The sequence below is a fragment of the Schistocerca nitens genome, chromosome 5 (assembly GCF_023898315.1).
Source record: "Schistocerca nitens isolate TAMUIC-IGC-003100 chromosome 5, iqSchNite1.1, whole genome shotgun sequence".
NCBI lineage: Eukaryota > Metazoa > Arthropoda > Insecta > Orthoptera > Acrididae > Schistocerca > Schistocerca nitens.
The window spans coordinates 358,873,851-358,894,784 of NC_064618.1; the positions used below are offsets into that span (position 1 = coordinate 358,873,851).

At 38.6% G+C, this 20,934-nt stretch overlaps 1 protein-coding gene across 2 annotated transcripts in view; it reads right to left on the reverse strand.

Moving 5' to 3' along the window:
* LOC126260891 (seipin) overlaps nucleotides 1-14,072 on the reverse strand; it is a 48,979-nt gene extending 34,907 nt beyond the window's left edge. The window contains exon 1 of one of the 2 annotated variants that reach the window (XM_049958338.1): nucleotides 13,035-13,053. Coding sequence is in view for 1 of the 2 variants with exons in the window: in XM_049958337.1 (XP_049814294.1) it covers nucleotides 13,491-13,741 (251 nt within the window). In the remaining variant the exon portion in view is untranslated. Of the gene's footprint in view, nucleotides 1-13,034; nucleotides 13,054-13,490 lie in introns of those variants that run through there. The other variant, XM_049958337.1, reaches the window with a different exon arrangement.
* Nucleotides 14,073-20,934: the final 6,862 nt, after the last annotated feature.

Sequence of the window (20,934 nt, forward strand, 5' to 3'; positions counted from 1 at the left end):
AAAAGTGAAACAATACTTACAAAATTGTGTGTACACTTTGTTTTCTTGTGAACTGCAAGACAAATTATGAGGCTTTGATTTATGACTAACTGTTGTGTGTAACAGCTGCTCGTCAGTCAACTACCCAATACAGCACAGGTTGACCCAATAACATACCTCTGATGATCACGCAGCACAAACTTAGCAGTGTCACCCAGAGCAGAAGACATTTTTTATATACTTATATGGATATGGTGTGTTATTGATGACCTGAAGCCGACTATAACGAAATTAGAATTATATATTAATACCTTCAGCTGCTGATGGGCGTTGATATATATCAACAGGAACAGAAGAAAATGTGTGCCCCAACCAGGACTCGAACCCGGGATCTCCTGCTTACATGGCAGACGCTCTATCCACCTGATCCACCGAGTGCACAGAGGATAGTGCAACTGCTGGGACTATCTCGTGCACGCCTCCCACGAGACCCACATTCTCACCTTATTCATAGTGTCCCTACCTAATACACTCATTACTCGTGGGAGACATTCTTACCAAGTCCCGTAAGAGTTTGGATAATATGTGTGCATCCGCACAGAAGAGGAAGGTCATGGCCGGTATTGCCAGAACTATATAATTATATGGAAATGGTGTCTGTTCTTTCCAAAATGGCTCAAGCAACAAGAAATTAGGTATATGGTTTGATAAATTGCCATTTATCCTTGTCTGTAACTATAGTTAAACTGTACAAATTGTCATAATGGCAACCATTTAATGTGTACCTTGTTTCAATAGCAAGACCTTCAACCTCTGATGCACAAAGGAGTGTGTACATAATTGGTTATTGGTATCATGTTCTCCTTCTGTGTAGGGCATATTTGGCAATTAGGCAGTCCCCAGACTACAATATCATCTTTCAAGATGAGCATATACTTAACTAAAACAAAAAGAACTGAATATTAACAGTTCAAAGAATACAGTGGAAACATACATTTTTTAGAGTGCCCTCCTCCCCACGCACACTATATGTCAATCTTATTGATCTGTTGTGAAATTTCATACACTGCTACATCCAGTGACTCAATTTTGTCCTCTATGTCCCTACTAAAATTTAAGGTTGCATTCCCTGCTTTGTGGTTAGTGAGGGCACAAAACAGTTACCTTGATGCCTTCCCCTTCATCTTTGTTGCATGTTTCCTTTTATATCTGCAACAGGCGGGTCCCTCTCATCCTAGGCTCTGAGTGACCTGCCACATCTTTCTAATTTTCCCAAGCTATAACTCTTTACTCTCTGATGAAGGAACTAATATTTTGAAAACACAGGAATTGTTTTTTTATGCTTACATGTGTATCTGTAGTACTAGAATTAAGACTACTCAAGCTAAGTAGTGGTCAGTCATTCTGTTTCTCAGTAATTTTACAGTTGTCTCACAAAGGTCAGATGGTCAGTCAATACTTAAACAACATCAAACTAAGTACACAGTCACTAGTCTCACACCGTATGTGCAAAACTTAATTTAGAAATTAGTCTGAAGAAAGGCAGAGCTGCAAGTATAGCATCTGTACTTTTACAAGAAGCTTTTTCCAATGTTAACTGGAATACACTCTGGAATTCAGGAGTTATCAGGGATAACGTACAGGAAGTGAGAATAAATCTATAACCTGTACAGAAGCCACACTGTTATCATGACAGTTTAAGGACATGAAAGGGATGCACTAATTGGTAGTCATTGAGAAGGTAGTGAGGCATGGTTATAGGATATCACTCATGTCATTCAATCTGTGCATTAAGCACACAGTAAAGGAAACTATGGAGAAATTTGGAAAGAGAATTAAAGTTCAGTGAGAAAGAATAAAAACTTCCAGGTTACTGATGATACTATAATTCTGTCAGAGACAGCAAAGGACTTCAGAGAACAGTTGAATATGATGGTTGGTGTCCCCAAAAGAGGATACGAGATGAACAGCAGTAAAATTAAATCAAGGTAATTGGATATAATAAAATTAAGTCAAGTCATCATGAGGAAATTACATTAAAGAATGAGACACTAAATGTAATGACCATTTTGTTATATGACCATCAAAATAACTCATGCTGTCAGAAGTAGAGAGGATAGAAAGGTTAGTTGGAAACTGAAGAAAAGATTTCCTGAACAAGAGAACTATATTATATTTAATATAATTGTAAGTGTTATGAAGTCTTTTACGTGAATATTCATTTGCAGTGTAGCCTTCTATGTAAGTGTCACTGAGATGACTGATTTCAATTAAACTTGCCTCAGTTTAAGGACACAGTTCAAGATCAAAACACAGTTGTGTGCAGATGAATGAGAGCAAACAGTTTCTTATCGTTAGTAATACAAGCAGCTTTATTTATTTTCGGCTAAAGTAGCATACAGCCAAATGTTGTGTTTTACAACAGATCTCATTTACTATTATACAATCACTAGCATTAAATACTGCTGCTTATCTGACCAGTAATTTACCAACATTCTATGTTCACAATCTCAGCAGTTTCATCTAAGGCACTGCTCTACCTAACAAGTGTACCCAAAAGTGAAAAATACCATTGAAAACAATCAATGTCTGAAAATATAATATAATTAGATAGATAAGAAATCTATTCCCCAAGTGGGAAATACAGAAGCGTCCGATCCCGCCCGTCTGCTTTGACCCATGACGCCACAAATATGGCCGAAATGACCATAAACCACGACTCCAATATGGCGCATTAAAGTCGATACTTACACATTATGAGGACGAAAATAAATCGAAAAACACACACACACACACTTTCCACAACAAGCCTAATGACACTAACGGGCCAAGTGTGTGTGTGTGTGTGTGTGTGTGTGTGTGTGTGTGTGTGTGTGTGTGTGTGTGTGTGTGTGGGTGGGTGTGTGGGTGGGTGGGTGCGCGTGCGTGCACACCAAGAGAGAAAGTACGAAAAGCTATAATATCTCTCTCATTATAGCTCTCAAGTCCTCCAAGCGATGTCTCTCCTCCTCGTAGTATAGCGATAGTCAACCATGAATTACCACTAACAACCTCTGTAGTTGTACAGGAAAAATTAACCTTACATCCTACAAAAGTAATTGGTCCTCCAAGTAGTTGTTATTGTCCTGTGGGCTTCGGTGTTAAGTCAAATGTATCTACATTCTTGTACACCGGTAATCTCATTCTCCTGCTGTATCTTCTCCTCCTGTAAGGCATGGCTGTGTGTACTGTGCGGCTCCCTCGAGTCGAATGAGCATGCTGTTGCCTCACGAGCGAGACTGGGCTGCTAGCGGATGTGGCTGCTGATAAGAGGGCCCGGCAGCCAATCAGCGCAGTTAGTGGTAATTCATGGTTGACTATCGCTATACTACGAGGAGGAGAGACATCGCTTGGAGGACTTGAGAGCTATAATGAGAGAGATATTATAGCTTTTCGTACTTTCTCTCTTGGTGTAATTCCTAATAAGAGTTATGGTACCTGTGTAGTAACAACTGATAAACCATTCTCTTTGTACACTAAGAACAGGAGGAAGATTAATGCAAATGAGAGACTTAATGTGTGGTGTAAAATTAGTGGTGTATTAGAAGGTGTAATCGATGTACAAGGAGATGTGATTGTATATTATCATGCTTAATAAAGATCCTAACTCACTCTCACAATAGCGTGCGCACTATTGTATACCTGTCCTTTTTTTCCCCCTAAGGTAAGTCTTTCTGCTCCCGGGATTGGAATGACTCCTTACCCTCTCCCTTAAAACCCACATCCTTTCGTCTTTCCCTCTCCTTCCCTCTTTCCTGATGAAACAACCTTAGGTTGTGAAAGCTCGAATTTTGTGTGTGTGTTTGTGTTTGTTTGTGTGTCTAACAGCATACCAATGCTTTCGTTTGGTAAGTTACATCATCCTTGTTTTTAAATATAAACAAATTTAGACACCCACCCCCACACAAAACCACACAAAACCACACAAAACGACGAGAAAAACCGACATAGCAAAACTCCCCAAAATACCACTAAACACAATATCATCTGGAATCGGACACTTCCCTTGACCTATATAGCTCAACAGTAGCTCTCGATCCCATAAATTAGGATCAAACACTTCCCTTGGCCTATATAGCTCAAAAACATCTCCCGATACCAATATCAACATACACATCCACACATTGGGATTGAACACTTCCCTTGACCTGCGCACTGTTAATTTTATCCGTCATATCTATTCCTGAACAAAACCAACAACCGATTAATTTTACTAAAATTACCACACGATGTACAGCGAACAACATTAAATTAACCTTCACACAAAATCGTTAACTCACTGAAACGAATTCCACTACAAACACAGCCGACACTCGAACAATTCTGGATAATGAGCAAAAGCAAACTGAGCCCATTACACCACACAAACAAAAATCCTGAACATACCACCAGAGAGCACAACAAACCACAATACAACGAAATCTACAAACATACCACTCTCACAAACCAAACTCCGCACCGTCATGACGTCACACACGACAACACCCTTACATCACGGGTCAAAGTCGGCGCGTGGGATCGGGCGCTTCTGTCGACCCCCCAAGTAGCAGCACATATAAAAGATAAGGAAATATGCAAGCTTTCAGAGCCAGTGGGATCTTCTTCTGGTAAAAGGATGGAAGGGAAAGGAAGAGATAAGAAACAAAAGGACTGACAAGGTTTAGGAAATGGGGAGAGTTATGGAAAAGTCACCGAGAGCCCCAATTTGTGGGAGACTTACTGGATGAGATGAGAAGAAAAGACTGATTGTTGGTACCTGCACCACCAGATGAGACTTGGAAACCCAAAATCTTACAGGTGGAAGATAGCATAATAAGCAAGACAGAGATTACTTTAAAAACATAGTACAAGAGTCAATAAGAATGGAAAACTAGGTGCATTATGCACGGTAGAGAGGTGAGGGGGGGGGGGGCACAGAAAAATAGACATTCAGAAAATAAAAGATATAGAAAAATAAAAGGGAGAAAAGATAAGGTGGAGTTACTGAAAACAAAACTGAGGCAACAGAAATTAATGTAGAGCATGTTCTGCGAGAGAATATTGTGTGTTGCCAGTATAGAGCCTATACCCTATTTCCATCCCCATTCATCATTCATAGGTGGGTCTCCCTTTGACAGTATATATGTTTTGTCAGCTGCAGGGCTGATATGGATGATGCTAGGAGGGTGCACTGGCCAAGTATTACAGCTGGGATGGCCATAGGGGTAAGATCCATAGTGGAGGGGAATGAGTGCCAAAGGAGCATACGGTCTGACCAGGATACTGTGAAGGTTCAGAGGGGCACGAGGGGGGACAGGGTGGGGGGTGGGGGATGGCAAAAAGCTATTCTATTTGTGATGGGCAAAATATCATACACAATGGACCTCATTACAGGGCATGATTTTAGGAAGTCATAGCCTTGTTGAAATAGCTGGTTAATACATTCGAGAGTAGGACAGCACTGAGTGACAAGAGGTGTACTCCTAAGTTGTTGTTGTTTTTTGGAGGGATCAGCAGTATCAGAACTGGATGTGATGGTCAGGAAAATCTCCTTTTGAACTACAGTGGTGGGGTATTAAGTGTAGAGAAGGCTGAGATGAGAAAGATCATGTACTGCTAACTGGATCTCCCCCCTATGACCTTCTTCGCTATAAGATTTGGCCAGTGCATCCTCCTAGAGCCACCTATACCAGCCCTGTAACTGGCAAAACATATACTGTGAAAGAGAGAGCAATCTGTAACTGCCACATGCCATGTACTAGTTGTTACATAAACACTGTTCAACCTTTTACATTGGCATGATTGCCACCAGTTTATCAGTTAAAATGAATGGACATAGAGAGAAGGTTTATACTGGCAACACACAATATCCTGTTGCAAAGCATACTCTACAGCATGACAATCGTGACCATGGTGTCTGTTTCATCATATGGGGCATCTTGATACTCTACACGGATACCAGTTTCTCAGAACTCTGCAGGTGGGAACTGGTGTTACAACATGTACTTGGTTTTAACCACCCACATGGCCTAAGTTTACGTAAATTTCTGTGGCCTCCACATTTATTTTCAGTAACTATTATTTTTCTTCACTCATTTTATTTTTCTATTTCCATTATTTTCCAACTGTCTATTTGTCCTTGCACCCTCACCTGTCTACCATATACAATTCACTTAGCTTTCCACTCTTGTTAACACTTGCACAAAGTTTTATTCAGTAACCTCTGTCTTGCTTATTACCCCTATCTTTCACCTCTATATTCATAAAATTTCAAATTTTGGCTGGTGCATGACCCAAAAATCAGTCTTTCCTTTGCACCCCGTCCAGTAAGTCTCCCCTACCCTGGGGTTCTGGATGATTTTTCTGTAACTCTACCCATTTCCTACAAGTCACCCATTCCTTTCTTTCATCCCTGTTCCTTTCCCCTCAACCCTTCTGCCATAAGAAGAGGCCACTGGCTCTGACAGCTTGCACATTTCCATATCTTTTGTGTGTTCTCCTACAGCCACCTGGTAAGTAGGTTTTCATCCATCCAATTTATATCTTCAAACATGAAAGACGTTACTTGCCTAAAAACCACTGATCACCTCAGCCCACCAAAGGTCTATAGGTGCAAGGAGCATACCAAGGGATACATGTCATAGAGTGACCTCTTGACAATCATGTAATCCATGTTCTACATAGTGTTCAGAATTCACACGTCACAGGTTTTCTGACAACATAGGGCTTTCAATGGTCTGACTGTGGCACATGGTAACTGAGGTAATAAGAAACTAAGCACAAACTAACATTGCAGAAGGGTGGAGAAGTAAATAGGCTGTGTTCTTTTCAAAGGAATACCCCTGTGTTTTATCTTACAAAAGAATGGTTGAGAAATGGGTCTACATTCAGAACGGAAATAGTTCAGATTCCTATCTTGCTATCCAGATTTAAGGATGATAAATACAAAAACATTTATATAACCTAACCCAAAATGTGTAACATGAGTTACCAAATGCCAATTCTTTTTAAGATTTTCACAAAATACATTAAAGTATAGAAACTTACATGCCATGCTGTCCTTCACATAAGTGTACCTGATAATTTAGTATTTCAAATAAATTGCCTCCCAGAAGCCTTCTCCTGGTACAGGATATTTAAATCACGTAATGTGAGTTACCTTTATTTATGTAACGTGAGTTACCATAATTTTTGTAGGATTAGTTATAATTTTAAGGAGTCAGATTCGTTCTGAATTACATACAACACAACCAACAATATATTTCAACATATTTAATGTATATTTATCTCCATATGACACATAAAATCCCATAGGGAATAGCTATTTCTACTTTACAACAATTTGCAATTTTTGCAGAATGCCTTAAATTGCAGCTGAAAAGATGAGATGGCAGAAATTGAAGGAGGAAGGCAGATATGAAGAGTATAAAATCAAACACAAGGGAACTATGAAAAAATTCAGGAAAAAGAAGCAGGAACAGGAAAAATGTTTGAGTAAAAGAGAACAAGAAAGGATTGCTGCAGACAGGAAACGGAATGCTAGAGAAAGAGTTTCCAAGTACAGGAAGCAGCTAAAGAAAGCACCTTCAGCTACACCAAGTAGTTCTGCCTCTCCGCCGTATAAAAATAGGTCTTCACTGGGAAAAGCCTTATCAAAAGTGAAATGTGTACTTCCAACATCACCCAGAAAACAAAAATATGTTATTAGAAGGTTGTGTCATATATTTGTTGAACCTTTAGAAGTAGAAAGAATCTCTAAACAAAAAATAAGTGATGAAATAATAAGTGCAGTGAGCAAATTCTATGAAAAAGATGACATTAGCAGACAGGCCCCTCGATACAAAGACAGTAACTGGCCAGAATTTTTTCTATGTGCAGAGCCTACAGCCAATTGTTGGTTGGAAAAGTGCATGAAATGTAAAGATTTATTGGCGGTTAAATTTCTTGGTTTATTTACTGGTGTACAAGAGTATGGTGCGAAATGGTATGTGTGGTAGGAGAGTGATGGAAGAATTTTGAATGTAGAGGAAAAAGATATATTACAGAATCTTATTGATCACATTCTTACCATGGGACCTAAATTTTTAGAGCACTGCTACCTTAAGAGAGAACAATAAAAGAACTATCAGAGTTATAAGGTATCAGTGCCTTCTGCGATGCTAACTGCCATGATGCAAATCGATTTTTCTGAAAATTTTACATGTGTAAGTCAAGATGAAATTCAAAGTGCACATTGGCAGCAGAATTAAATTAGTAATTTTACTACCATGATTTGGCATTCAGGTACTTCTTACCCCTACATGTTGGTATCTGATAATCTGGACGACACAAAAAACACTGTCATTCCCGATGTTGATAGACTTCTTGAAGACCTACCAAAATATATTAGAGAAGTTACAATCTGGTCAGACAGTCCTGCTTCCTAGTTTAAAAACAGATATATTGCAGAGGCTATAAAAATCCTAAGTAAGAGTCATGCCAAAAGAATTACATGGAAGTACTTTGCAACTTCTCATGGGAAGGCGCCAGTGGGTGGAATTGGTGGGGCTGTCAAACGCCAAGTCTGGTCTCGTGTGAAAGGCAGGAAATGTATTGTAAACAATGCAACAGAGTTTGTAAAAGCATTATTGAATTCTTCTTCTAATGTGACAGCAGTTCTTATGGGTAAAGAAGACTTTAGCCAAAGAAGCAAAAATCTACATCTCTCGGCCTTAATCGAGAACTGCAAGCCTTTCTTGAACATTTCTAAAATTTACCACTTGGAAGTCTATAATAATGAAGTCGTAGGAGACACCACTTCATCAGCTGCAGAGGAAAACACTAACAGAACAGAAAAATCACTAGGTATACAAGTAGATGACTGGGTGGTGGTAAAATATGACAATTCATATTTTCCTGGTAATGTTACTAACATTGAAAATGGTGAGTTTGAGGTTGATTGTTATGATGAAAGGTGGGAAGTTTTGGAAGTGGCCTGAAATTAAAGAAGAGAAATACTACACTAAAGATAAGCTTGTCAGAAAAGTGAACCCTCCAAGTGCTGTAAATTCCCGTGGTTATTTCAAATCTGACTGTGATCTGTGACAATGTAACGTGAGTTACCGTATGTTGTAACATGAGTTATTTGTTCACAATGTTTTAATACTTATTTTATCGGAGATTAAATGTTTGGGACTTTGTTAAAATACTTATAAGATCTTCTGGTATTGTGTGTCAAACTTACAAGAAATGTTCACGTAAAACACAGCAGACTTTTGTATTTTCTTTATCGTATGCAAAAGCCATTTCTTGGAAATGTAAAGTGAGTTACCAACTATAATTACAAGATTTGGTTTTATAAATATAGTGATGTAACAATTATTATGATTATAGGTTTATAGAGCATTCTGCATAAAGTATGTTTTGAGGTATAAAAAATATTTAATAGAAACATTTCCTTCCATTAATTGTCCAAAACTTATAATATAAACATCACTTTGTAATGTGAGTTACCATGGAATGACCCTTCTGCATACTGGGCAAAGGATTTCTTGTCACTGCAGATGCACCATCAGTGGGTGGTCAGAGTATATAGAAGTGATTTTTTTTTTTTTTTTTTTTTTGTGGGCATGATGACAGCCACCAAAAGATATGTACTGTTGACAGATTACAGAGCTATGTGGACAGTGGACAATTGGACATCAACATCTAGGTAGATGGCATGTTGGGCTGGGGAGAACCAAGTGAAGTGGATGTAAGAGAAAGTGTTGAAGGCCATGAGGGAATGAGGACATGTGTCTCTGTCCGAAGTCCAGATTCTGAAATGGTATCAGTTAACCTGAACTAGACAAGGTGTTTGAAATTCTGAGTGTCTAGTAAGTTTTCCTCTACATAGTATATAAATATGTTGCCAAAGAAGCATGCCATGTTGGTGCCCTGGCCATATCATAGATTTGTTTATATATCTTCCACTCACAGGAGGAGTAGCTATGTGCAAGGATGTTAAATAATGAGGGAGTTGGTTGGTATGGAGTCTGAATGACACTGGGAGAGGTAGTGTTTGATAATTGCAAGACCATGGGCACAGGTGGTGGTGGTGTATAGGGAAAGGGTATCAACAGTTATGAGTAGGAATCCACGCAGTAAAGGGATGGGGATGGATGACAGTCAACAAAGAAAATGGTTTGCGTCTTTAATATGAGAGGTTAGGGAGCAGGAAACTGATTACCAGTCTTGGTCAACAACAGCAGAAATGCTTTTGGTGGAACACAGTGACCAGCTACAATGGAATGTCCAGGACTGTTGGGTTTATGAATTTTGGAAAGCATGTAGAAGGTGGGTGTGAAAGGGATCACTAGCTTCAGGAGGTAGAGGGTTTCAGAGGAGAGTTTTTGGGATGGCCCTATGGATTTGGCTAAGGATGGGAAGTTATGCTGGACTTCTGGGATGGGATGACTATGCAGGATATAGCACTAATGCTTTGTCTCAATCATAATTTTCACTTGTTTTTAAATAAGGTTTTATACATGTCTGTGCATATTTTGCTGATCCACTGCCCACAATAATTAGGGAACATGATTTTGAGAATCTGTCACATTCCTTTGAGCAACAACTGAGGACTGGGAATGTAGCAAAATTATAACTTTATCTTCCGCAAATTAAGTAGGCCTACACAATAAAACATCATTACATACTCAGTCATTTACATAAAAAGAACTGAAATGTGCAACAGTGTGTCATAAACAAAATAGAAACAATAATTCATCCTGTCACACTGAGTGCTTTTCATTGGAATTTGAGAGCCTCAACAACTTCTCTGGAGACTAGAAACCTACTCTGTAGGAATAAGCATGGGTTTCGAAAAAGACGGTCGCGTGAAACCCAGCTCGCGCTATTTGTCCACGACACTCAGAGGGCCATAGACACGGGTTCACAGGTAGATGCCGTGTTTCTTGACTTCCGCAAGGTGTTCGATACAGTTCCCCACAGTCGTTTAATGAACAAAGTAAGAGCTTATGGACTATCAGATCAATTGTGTGATTGGATTGAAGAGTTCCTAGATAACAGAACGCAGCATGTCATTCTCAATGGAGAGAAGTCTTCCGAAGTAAGAGTGATTTCAGGTGTGCCGCAGGGGAGTGTCATACGACCGTTGCTATTCACAATATACATACATGACCTTGTGGATGACATCGGAAGTTCACTGAGGCTTTTTGCAGATGATGCTGTGGTGTATCGAGAGGTTGTAACAATGAAAAATTGTACAGAAATGCAGGAGGGTCTGCAGCGAACTGACGCATGGTGCAGGGAATGGCAATTGAATCTCAATGTAGACAAGGGTAATGTGCTGCGAATACATAGAAAGATAGATCCCTTATCATTTAGCTACAAAATAGCAGGTCAGCAACTGGAAGCAGTTAATTCCATAAATTATCTGGGAGTACGCATTAGGAGTGATTTAAAATGGAATGATCATATAAAGTTGATCGTCGGTACAGCAGATGCCCGACAGATTCATTGGAAGAATCCTAAGGAAATGCAATCCGAAAACAAAGGAAGTAGGTTACCGTACGCTTGTTCGCCTACGCTTGAATACTGCTCAGCAGTATGGGATCCGTACCAGATAGGGTTGATAGAAGAGATAGAGAAGATCCAACGGAGAGCAGCGCGCTTCGTTACAGGATCATTTAGTAATCGCAAAAGTGTTACAGATATGATAGATAAACTCCAGTGGAAGACTCTGCAGGAGAGACGCTCGGTACGGGCTTTTGTTAAAGTTTCGAGAACATACCTTCACCGAAGAGTCAAGCAGTATATTGCTCCCTCCTACGTATATCTTGCGAAGAGACCATGAGGATAATATCAGAGAGATTAGAGCCCACACAGAAGCATATCGACAATCCTTCTTTCCATGAACAATACGAGACTGGAATAGAAGGGAGAACTGATAGATGTACTCAAGGTACCCTCCGCCACACACCGTCAGGTGGCTTGCGGAGTATGGATGTAGATGTGGTTGCCCTCCGTGAGCATTTGTCACTGCCTAACACCCTTTGGTATCTGTATCTATTCTTCAATGTGAGACCATGAGAGTTATTGGAGGATCTGTGATGGAGCAGGATGACAATGAACACATCTGTCAAGCATGTCCCACATATACATGATGAGGTTTGGGTCAGGACTCAACATCGGCCATTCAATTACTTCAATATCTAGGCTTTGCAAAACATCCCTGCTGATGCTTGCCACATGGGCCCTGGCATTAGAACAAAATGATGACCACCACATGGGAAAACAGGATCTGTTCGATGCACTGTCTGGCAGTAAGGCGACGAGGGGTAATGACAAGATCTGTATGGCTGCCAACACCGAAGCCTCCCCACAACATCACAGAATCTAGGAAATCTGTCGATATCCTGGACATTTCACAGGTGCAGCTCACCATGGGACTCCACACATGAACACAGTCATCACCTTGCATTAGAGGATAATGGGAACTGTCTGAATAGCTCGTGTTGCCAGTGACGACAATAGTTCAAATGGCTCTGAGCACTATGGGACTCAACTGCTGAGGTCATTAGTCCCCTAGAACTTAGAACTAGTTAAACCTAACTAACCTACGGACATCACAAACATCCATGCCCGAGGCAGGATTCGAACCTGCGACCGTAGCGGTCTTGCGGTTCCAGACTGCAGCGCCTTTAACCGCACGTCCACTTCGGCCGGCGACGACAATAGTGTTTCCACTGAAGAAAGAGACTAAGTCTTTGACAAGTTCACTATGATTGGACTTCGGTATAGGGCTGATGGGAAGGCATTCTGAAAGGACAGACTTCTGTGACACCACCAGACACAAAAAACCCTCCCCACCCCTCCTTTCCAGTCAAGCTGCAGTGCCAACACAGTACAGTCAGTCAGCACAACATAGCTATACAGTTGCTTTTTGTGTATATGTATGTATGTGTATGTTTAATCTGTAGCTTTATAAAATGATTTATCTGAAAGCTAGCTTTATTCTGTCTTTTTTTTATGAGCATTTTGATGACTCAGCACCTCACCTGTTAAATTATTTATTAAATAGTAGAATAAAGTACAATAATTCTTGACCTCTTCAATTCTCTTTCGAGAGATGCACTAGCTTTATGTATATGGCCAGTTTTTGTCGCTTTCTTCCAGTTTACACAAAAACATTTTTACAATTTTTTTTTATCTTCATAACTTCTTTTTCTTTCCGTATCCGCTACACGACTATACAGCTAACATGAACAGTTTACGGTGCCTTCCACTATAAAGAATCAGCGATTTTTAATTAACTGTTTGCAGGGGGGGGGGGGGGGGGGCGAACTAAAAAAAATTGTAAAACTGTTATAAAAGTTAATTTTCTTCTAAACTGAGGACTGGTTAATGCTGTCGAATTTATCATTATACAGTGATACCCCAAAATGTAAGATTTTAAGTCTACGATGTGTCTACCTTAGCTACAGGCGGATCACATGAAAAAAAAGTGTACTTACTCAAACTGAAAATGCACCGGTCTTGTGTGACTAATAGACGGCATATAGGTGTAATAAAATGCTACATATAAAAATACTGATGTCCAAATAATTACTGATAATACAGCTGCGCCTACGCCGGCTTTGAGGACGACTTCTGACGTATTATCAATTTTATTTCGAAGCCTGGAATAGATCGCTTCTAGTATTTTGTCTACGACGTTCCTTCTGTACCACCTATAAGGCGCCAAAATGATAGACGAGAGTCCCATGTTTCACTAATAAAACACTATACCTAAAGCTATCGGATTAGTAAGTAGAAACGTCAACTACACCTCTGACACTTTGTACCTGACACCCCATAACACAGTTATATCTCTGACATGTTTAGCGGCCAGCTGTTTACGTTTATATTTCACAAGAATTCATGCACACGTGACGTCGTTTTGACGTCACACGCTGTGTGTCGGCGCCCCTGCATCTGTGTATCGACTTTCGTAAACCTTCGGTTCACAACACGTGAGACGAACATAATGACAAAACAATATAACCACAGGCTAACATTACAGTCACCGACACTCACTGCTGTAAAAGTTGTTACCATTTGACAGCTGGAGTGACACTAGCGCTCCAAGCGGCGAAAAAGGAGAACATCAGATGCGTCGTAAGCATAATGTTTGTTTTGCATCCCTTCCCTACGTGATTTACGAAATATATGAATTATTCTCTTGCCTCCAAGAGTTTGTGTAATGACAGAAGACACAGTTGTTTCTAAAAATTGTTCTAAAATAAGTATAAGTAGGGATAAAAATCATGAATCCAGTGGCAAGTTACAAAACATTCTTGAAGAAGCACTTGTGACATTAGATAGAACTGCAGCTTCCCACGTTGATATCGAAGGAATATAAATTACGTGTAAGAAGCAGTGACATGTACCTCTGTGTGCAAAAGGCATCCAAACCCCATTTGTCGTTCCGTAGGCCTACTGTGTTTTAGTCATTGTCGCCTGTTGCCGGATAATATTATTCTAATTGGGACAAGCAACTGCAAAATATTGGGATAAATAAGCTGCATGTGTAAACCCTAGGTGCTCAAAACCACTAACACTGTCAGAACTGTTGTCATATATTAAATTTGCCATAACAGACATTTCATCCAATGATATATTCCCTAGTTTGTCAGTATCGGGGAAATGCTGTACCTTCTGCTTTAAAAGATGGAATATATTGTCACTTATCCCACATTTCATTTGTATGCGTTGCACATCCCTCTGTTATGTATACACTGATAGAAGCATAAAACATTCCGACAAAACCTGTATGCCTAAGTGCTGTAGTATAATAAATTTAGAGCAAACAGCTTTCATGTTGCAGCATGTTTCTCCTTCAGTGGCATTCTAATCTGACTTAGCATCAAGTCAAGGGCATCTTTTTTTAAATATGAGGATCCTATAATCTTCAAAATTCGTTTGTCCTTCTTCACTTGATCCATCTGATGCATTTTCTGTTGCTGTCTGTACTTAAAAGGATAGGCACTTCCTTGTCCTGTAATAGTTTTGCACGAAGTCTAGTGATGTGCACATTTTGATATTCCTCACGCTTTTTCTAGACACGAATAACTGCATTGAATTTTACCATTTCATCATCAACGCCGGTCTGTGTTGCTGACTCAGACGACTCTGGCACTGATACATGGAGAGTTGAATTGGCTGCTTCTGTGTCATAGGAGTGCTTTGCAGCTTTAGAGAGATTGTCGAACGTTTTTGGCAATTTCCTCTTCATCGTCGGTGAGGTGGATTATTTGGGATGTCAAAGAGTGTGGTTACTGCGTTCCACATGAGTTTATTACTGTCTGCATTCATGAGCTCGTTTTGTTTGACATGTAGCGAACAAAACAATTTTTTTTTTCTTAAGATCTTCTAGTCTGTTATTCACTAGTTGTTTTCTGCTCCTAAAACGAAACATTAATTATCAATATGTACAAGTAGTTTGCAAGCGAAACCTGACGATACAGTTTAGTAACATGACGGTATACACCTCTCAGGGTCTTTAGACAACCAAGAAAACAGACATGTGATATCCTCTTCTTGTTGTTGCTGCTCCCGTTTGTAAAAACCATTGTACAAACAAAAATAAACAACTACCCTTCGCTTTCACGTTCGCACCGAACTCCACTTACTTACTGGTCGCTTGGCGCACTGCTGGCGCATTAGGCAACGAAATCGAGGCGAAGTGTCGCAACTGTTACGTTAGACTGTGATATAACTACAATTCACCACAAGTAGAGTGAACTGGGTGTTAGGCCCATTATTAGCTGCATGGGCGCTAACGTCGAAGTTACATTGTTTTGAAATATGTCAAGTTCGCCAGTCAAATTAACTGGGCTGCAGATGAGCGAGACGTTAAAATGTTGGCAAGAATTAAAATGCCTCTCTGAACATCATATAGTCACAGGTATCAAAATGGTAAATTTAGGCAGATATAAGTTTCGAGCACTATGGAGAGAGGAGGAGTTGCCATATATGTTATAATCTGTCATCATGTGGAAAATTTTGAAACTAAAAATTTTGTGTACAGCAACAAGTAGAAGCATGTGCATGTGAGTTTAAACTAAATAATGGTACTTTTATAATTTTAGGTGTGTACAAGTCCCCAATGGGAAATTTTCAGTTAGTTTTGAAAAACTTTGATTCTTTGTTGTGTTATCTGCCAGACAGAACGAAGGAAATAATTGTTTGTGGGGATTTCAATGTAGACTTTCTGAAAGAGTCCGATAGAAAGCTTGACCTTGAAATATTACTTGGTTCTTCCAATTTGACATCAGTTTTTGATTTTCCTACTCAAGAGGTACAGGGAAGCAGCACACTGACACATAATGTTTCTAGAGACCAAGAAATATTTAATCAAATAATAAGTTTTCCTGTTAAGAATGGTATGTCTGATCATGATGCACAGCTAGTTACTGAATATTACATAGCTGCATACAGTAATGCATAACAGTCCTCCAAAATAGTTCGTTCAATTAACGAGTTAACAATCGAAAATTTTAGGGATAATTTGCAACAGTGAGACTGGGGTGAGGTGTACAGGGAACCTGATTCTAATTTAAAATTTAGCCTATTTTGTGACACCCTTGTGAGTATATTTGAAAAGAGTTTTCCTAAGAAAATTGAAATATAATTGTGAGAAACCATCTAAAAAGCCATGGCTTGTTGTTGTTGTGGTCTTCAGTCCTGAGACTGGTTTGATGCAGCTCTCCATGCTACTCTATCCTGTGCAAGCTTCTTCATCTCCCAGTACCTACTGCAACCTACATCCTTCTGAATCTGCTTAGTGTATTCATCTCTTGGTCTCCCCTACGATTTTTACCCTCCACGCTGCCCTCCAATACTAAATTGGTGATCCCTTGATGCCTCAGAAAATGTACTACCAACCGAACCCTTCTTCTAGTCAAGTTGTGCCACAAGCTCCTCTACTCCCCAATTCCATTCAATATCTCCTCATTAGTTATGTGATCTACCCATCTAATCTTCAGTATTCTTCTGTAGCACCACATTTCGAAAGCTTCTATTCTCTTCTTGTCTAAACTATTTATTGTCGACATTTCACTTCCATACGTGGCTACACTCCATACAAATACTTTCAGAAACGACTTCCTGACATTTAAATCTATACTCGATGTTAACAAATTTCTCCTCTTCAGAAACGCTTTCCTTGCCATTTCCAAACTACATTTTATATCCCCTCTACTTCGACCATCATCAGTTATTTTGCTCCCCAAACAGCAAAACTCCTTTACTACTCTAAGTGTCTCATTTCCTAATCTAATTCCCTCAGCATCACCTGACCTAATTCGACTACATTCCATTATCCTCGGTTTACTTTTGTTGATGTTCATCTTATACCCTCCTTTCAAGACTCTATCCATTCCGTTCAACTGCTCTTCCAAGTCCTTTGCTGTCTCTGACAGAATTACAATGTCATCGGCGAACCTCAAAGTTTTTATTTATTCTCCATGGATTTTAATATCTACTCCGAACTTTTCTTTTGTTTCCTTGCCATGGCTTACTAAAGGGAAAATTTTTTTTTAAACAGAAAAGGAAAATGTATCTTATAGCCAGGAGGAAACAGTGAAACTTTACAAAAACTACTGCACTGTACTAAAAAAATATTAAAAATTCCAGAAGTGTGTGCATTGTGTCTGAGATTATCACATCTGATAGTAAAATTAAAACAATTTGGAATAGTATTAAAAGGAAAACACAGCAACCAAGAGGACAGAAAGACTATATTTCTATCAAACTCAATGAAAAGTTTCTTAACAAGAATCAGAAGTAGAAAATATTTCTGCTAATTATTTTTTAAGTTTTGTAGAGAAAATAATAGCCACCTATTCATTAGAAAATGCAAGGCAGTATATGGAAGAGGCAAAGCAGTTTGATAAAACTGACATTCAACCCACATCTCCCACTGAAATTAGGAAAATAATAAATTCCACTCCAAAGTAAAAGCTTACATGGAATTGATGCCATTTCCAACAGAGTACTAAAAACTTGTTCCCAACAGATATGTAGGATTCTCAGCCACACATGTAGTAGCTTACTAAAACAGGGCATTTTTGCAGATAGACTGAAATATGCTATTGCATGAAAAAGGGGATAGGTCTCATGCTAACAGCTACCGCCCAATCTCACTTTTGACAGCTTTATTCAAAATTCTTCCCAAACTAATGTATTTAAGAGTAGCATATTATATTATGGAAAAATGAAGTACTAACACAATGTCATTTTCGTTTTGAAAGAGGATTTTCAACAGAAAATGCTATATATGCTTTCACTGATCAAATATTAAATACATTGAATGACCGAACAACACCCATTGGAATATTTTGTGATCTGTCAAAGACTTTTGATTGTGTGAAATCATGAAATTCTCAGCTTCAGCTACTTATGCTATTAGGATTATTACAAATTTTGGTGATAAACGTATCAGTAAATTAGTCTACCATGCCTGTTATCATTCACTGTTTTCATATGGTATCATATTTTGGGCTCATTCATCATTAAGAGAAAATGTATTCATTGCACAAAAGCGTGTAATCAAAATAACAGCTGGAGTGCCCCCAATATCACCTTGTAGACATTTATTTAAAGAACACGGGATATTCACAATACCTTCACAATACAGATATTCACTTATGAAATTTTCTATTAATAATCTACCAAAATTCAAATATAATAGCGAAGTGCATAGCTGTAACACGAGCAGAATGGATGATCTTCACTATTCTGTGTTAAATCTGACTTTGGCGCAGAAATGGCTGAATTATGTAATGACAAAAATCTTTGGTCATTTGACAAGTTGCATTAATAAGTCTGGCAGACAGCCCACCAACATTTAAAAACAAATTAAAAGAATTTCCGAATGACAACTTCTTCTACTCAGCAGATGAATTTTTAGCTATGAAGTAGTAACTGTAAAAAAATTAATTATTTTGTGTAACGAAAACTTATGTTAAAGTGACATGTTCCACATGATTACAAAATGTCATATCCATGAATTATGGAACAAGAATTAATGTATGTATGTATGAATGATTATATTAAATTCAGTTTTTGTTCCACAAACCCCAAAATGAGATGATTCTCCTAGGTGTGGAACATGTCTAAAAAGTATAACATAAAACAACATAGAACATTTAAATATAATACTCACTTCCCTGATAATTTGTCAGGAGATTGTGAAGATATGTGAACACATTACAGTAACTGGAACTGATAATATTTACAGAATTAGTACACTGTCAGAATAAAACATAGTTATGCACTTTTAATAAATTTATTATACACAGAATACTTAATCTTGATTATTGCGACCAAATGCTGTCAAAACTGGCTTTAACAAACGTTTTTAATTAAGCTGGTCTAACAGTCCCTGTTAAGATATTCATCTATGGAGTAGACGGAGCTGCAAACCAAAACCTCTTCTGTTTAAACTGTGCTTTATCTGAAACCAAGTTCTTAATTGTTGATGGCAATTTATTGAAAATGCATGTTCCTGAATACTGAACCCATTTTTGGACAAAGGTAAGTGATTTTAGGTCTTTATATAGATTGTTCTTGTTCCTACTATTGCTACTATCAAGCTATTGGTTGGAAACAGAGACATGTTATTTGCAACAAATTTCACTACGGAATAAATGCACTGAGAAGGAGTGGTTAGAATGCCTAGTTTCCTTGAACAGGTTCCTATATGCCATTCTTGAGTTTACACCAGATATGATTCTTATCACACGCTTTTGCAGCTTATTACCTTTTGTTTGGTTTGATGAGTAACCTCAGAATATGATCTCAGATGACATAATAGAATGAAAGTAAGCAAAGTATGCAATTTTTTAAACATTTGTATATCTTGAAACTGACATCATTCGCACTGCAAATTCAGACTTTTTTTTAGGTGTTTCAGCAATTCTGTGGTATGCCCTTTCCAACTTAATTTATACCGTACTATAATCCCAGGAATTTAACACTGTCAGTCTCTTTTATTTTCATGTCTTCATATACTATACACATGCTGGAAGGAAATCTTTTACAGGTTCTGAACTAAATATACTGAGTCTTTTCAGGGTTTAATGACAGTGAACTAGCTTTAAACTATTTACTAATGTCAATGAAAACTTGATTAGTAGCCATTTCTAAATCTGTATTTGACTTGTGTGTATGTTTGTTATCATGTGCAAACAAAACAAATTTAGCATCTACATCTACATCTACATCGATATTCGGCAATACACTTCATGGCGCATGGTGGAGGGTACCCCATACCACTATTAGTCATTTTCTTTCGTGTTCCACTCAGAAACAGAACGAAGGAAAAACGACTGTGTGTATGCCTTAGTATGAGCCCTAATTTCTCGTATCTTATCTTTGTGGCCCTTAAGCACAATGTATATTGGTTGCAACAGAATTGTTCTGCAGTCAGCTTCAAATGCTGCTTCTCAAAATTTTCTCAATATCATTTCTCAAAAAGAATGTTGCCTTCCCTCCAGTGATTTGCATTTTAGTTCCTGAAGCATCTTTGCAACATCTGCATGTTGTTCAAACCTACCAGTAACAAATCTAGCAGCCTGCCTCTGAATTGTTTCGATGTCTTCCTTTACTCTGATCTGATGTGAATTCCAAATTTTTGCACAACACTCAAGAATAAATCGCACTAGCGTCCTACTTGGAGTCTCCATTACAACAGAACCCCACTTTCCTAGAATTCTCCCACTTAACCGAAGTCGATCATTCGTCTTTCTTACCATAATCTTCACATGCCCGTGCCATTTCGTATTAGTTTCCAACATTACACCCAGATATTTAAACAATGTGACTGTGTCAAGCAGGACACTACTAATTTTGTATATGAACATCAATGATTTGTTTTTCCTACTCATGCATATTAACTTACATCTTCTACACTTA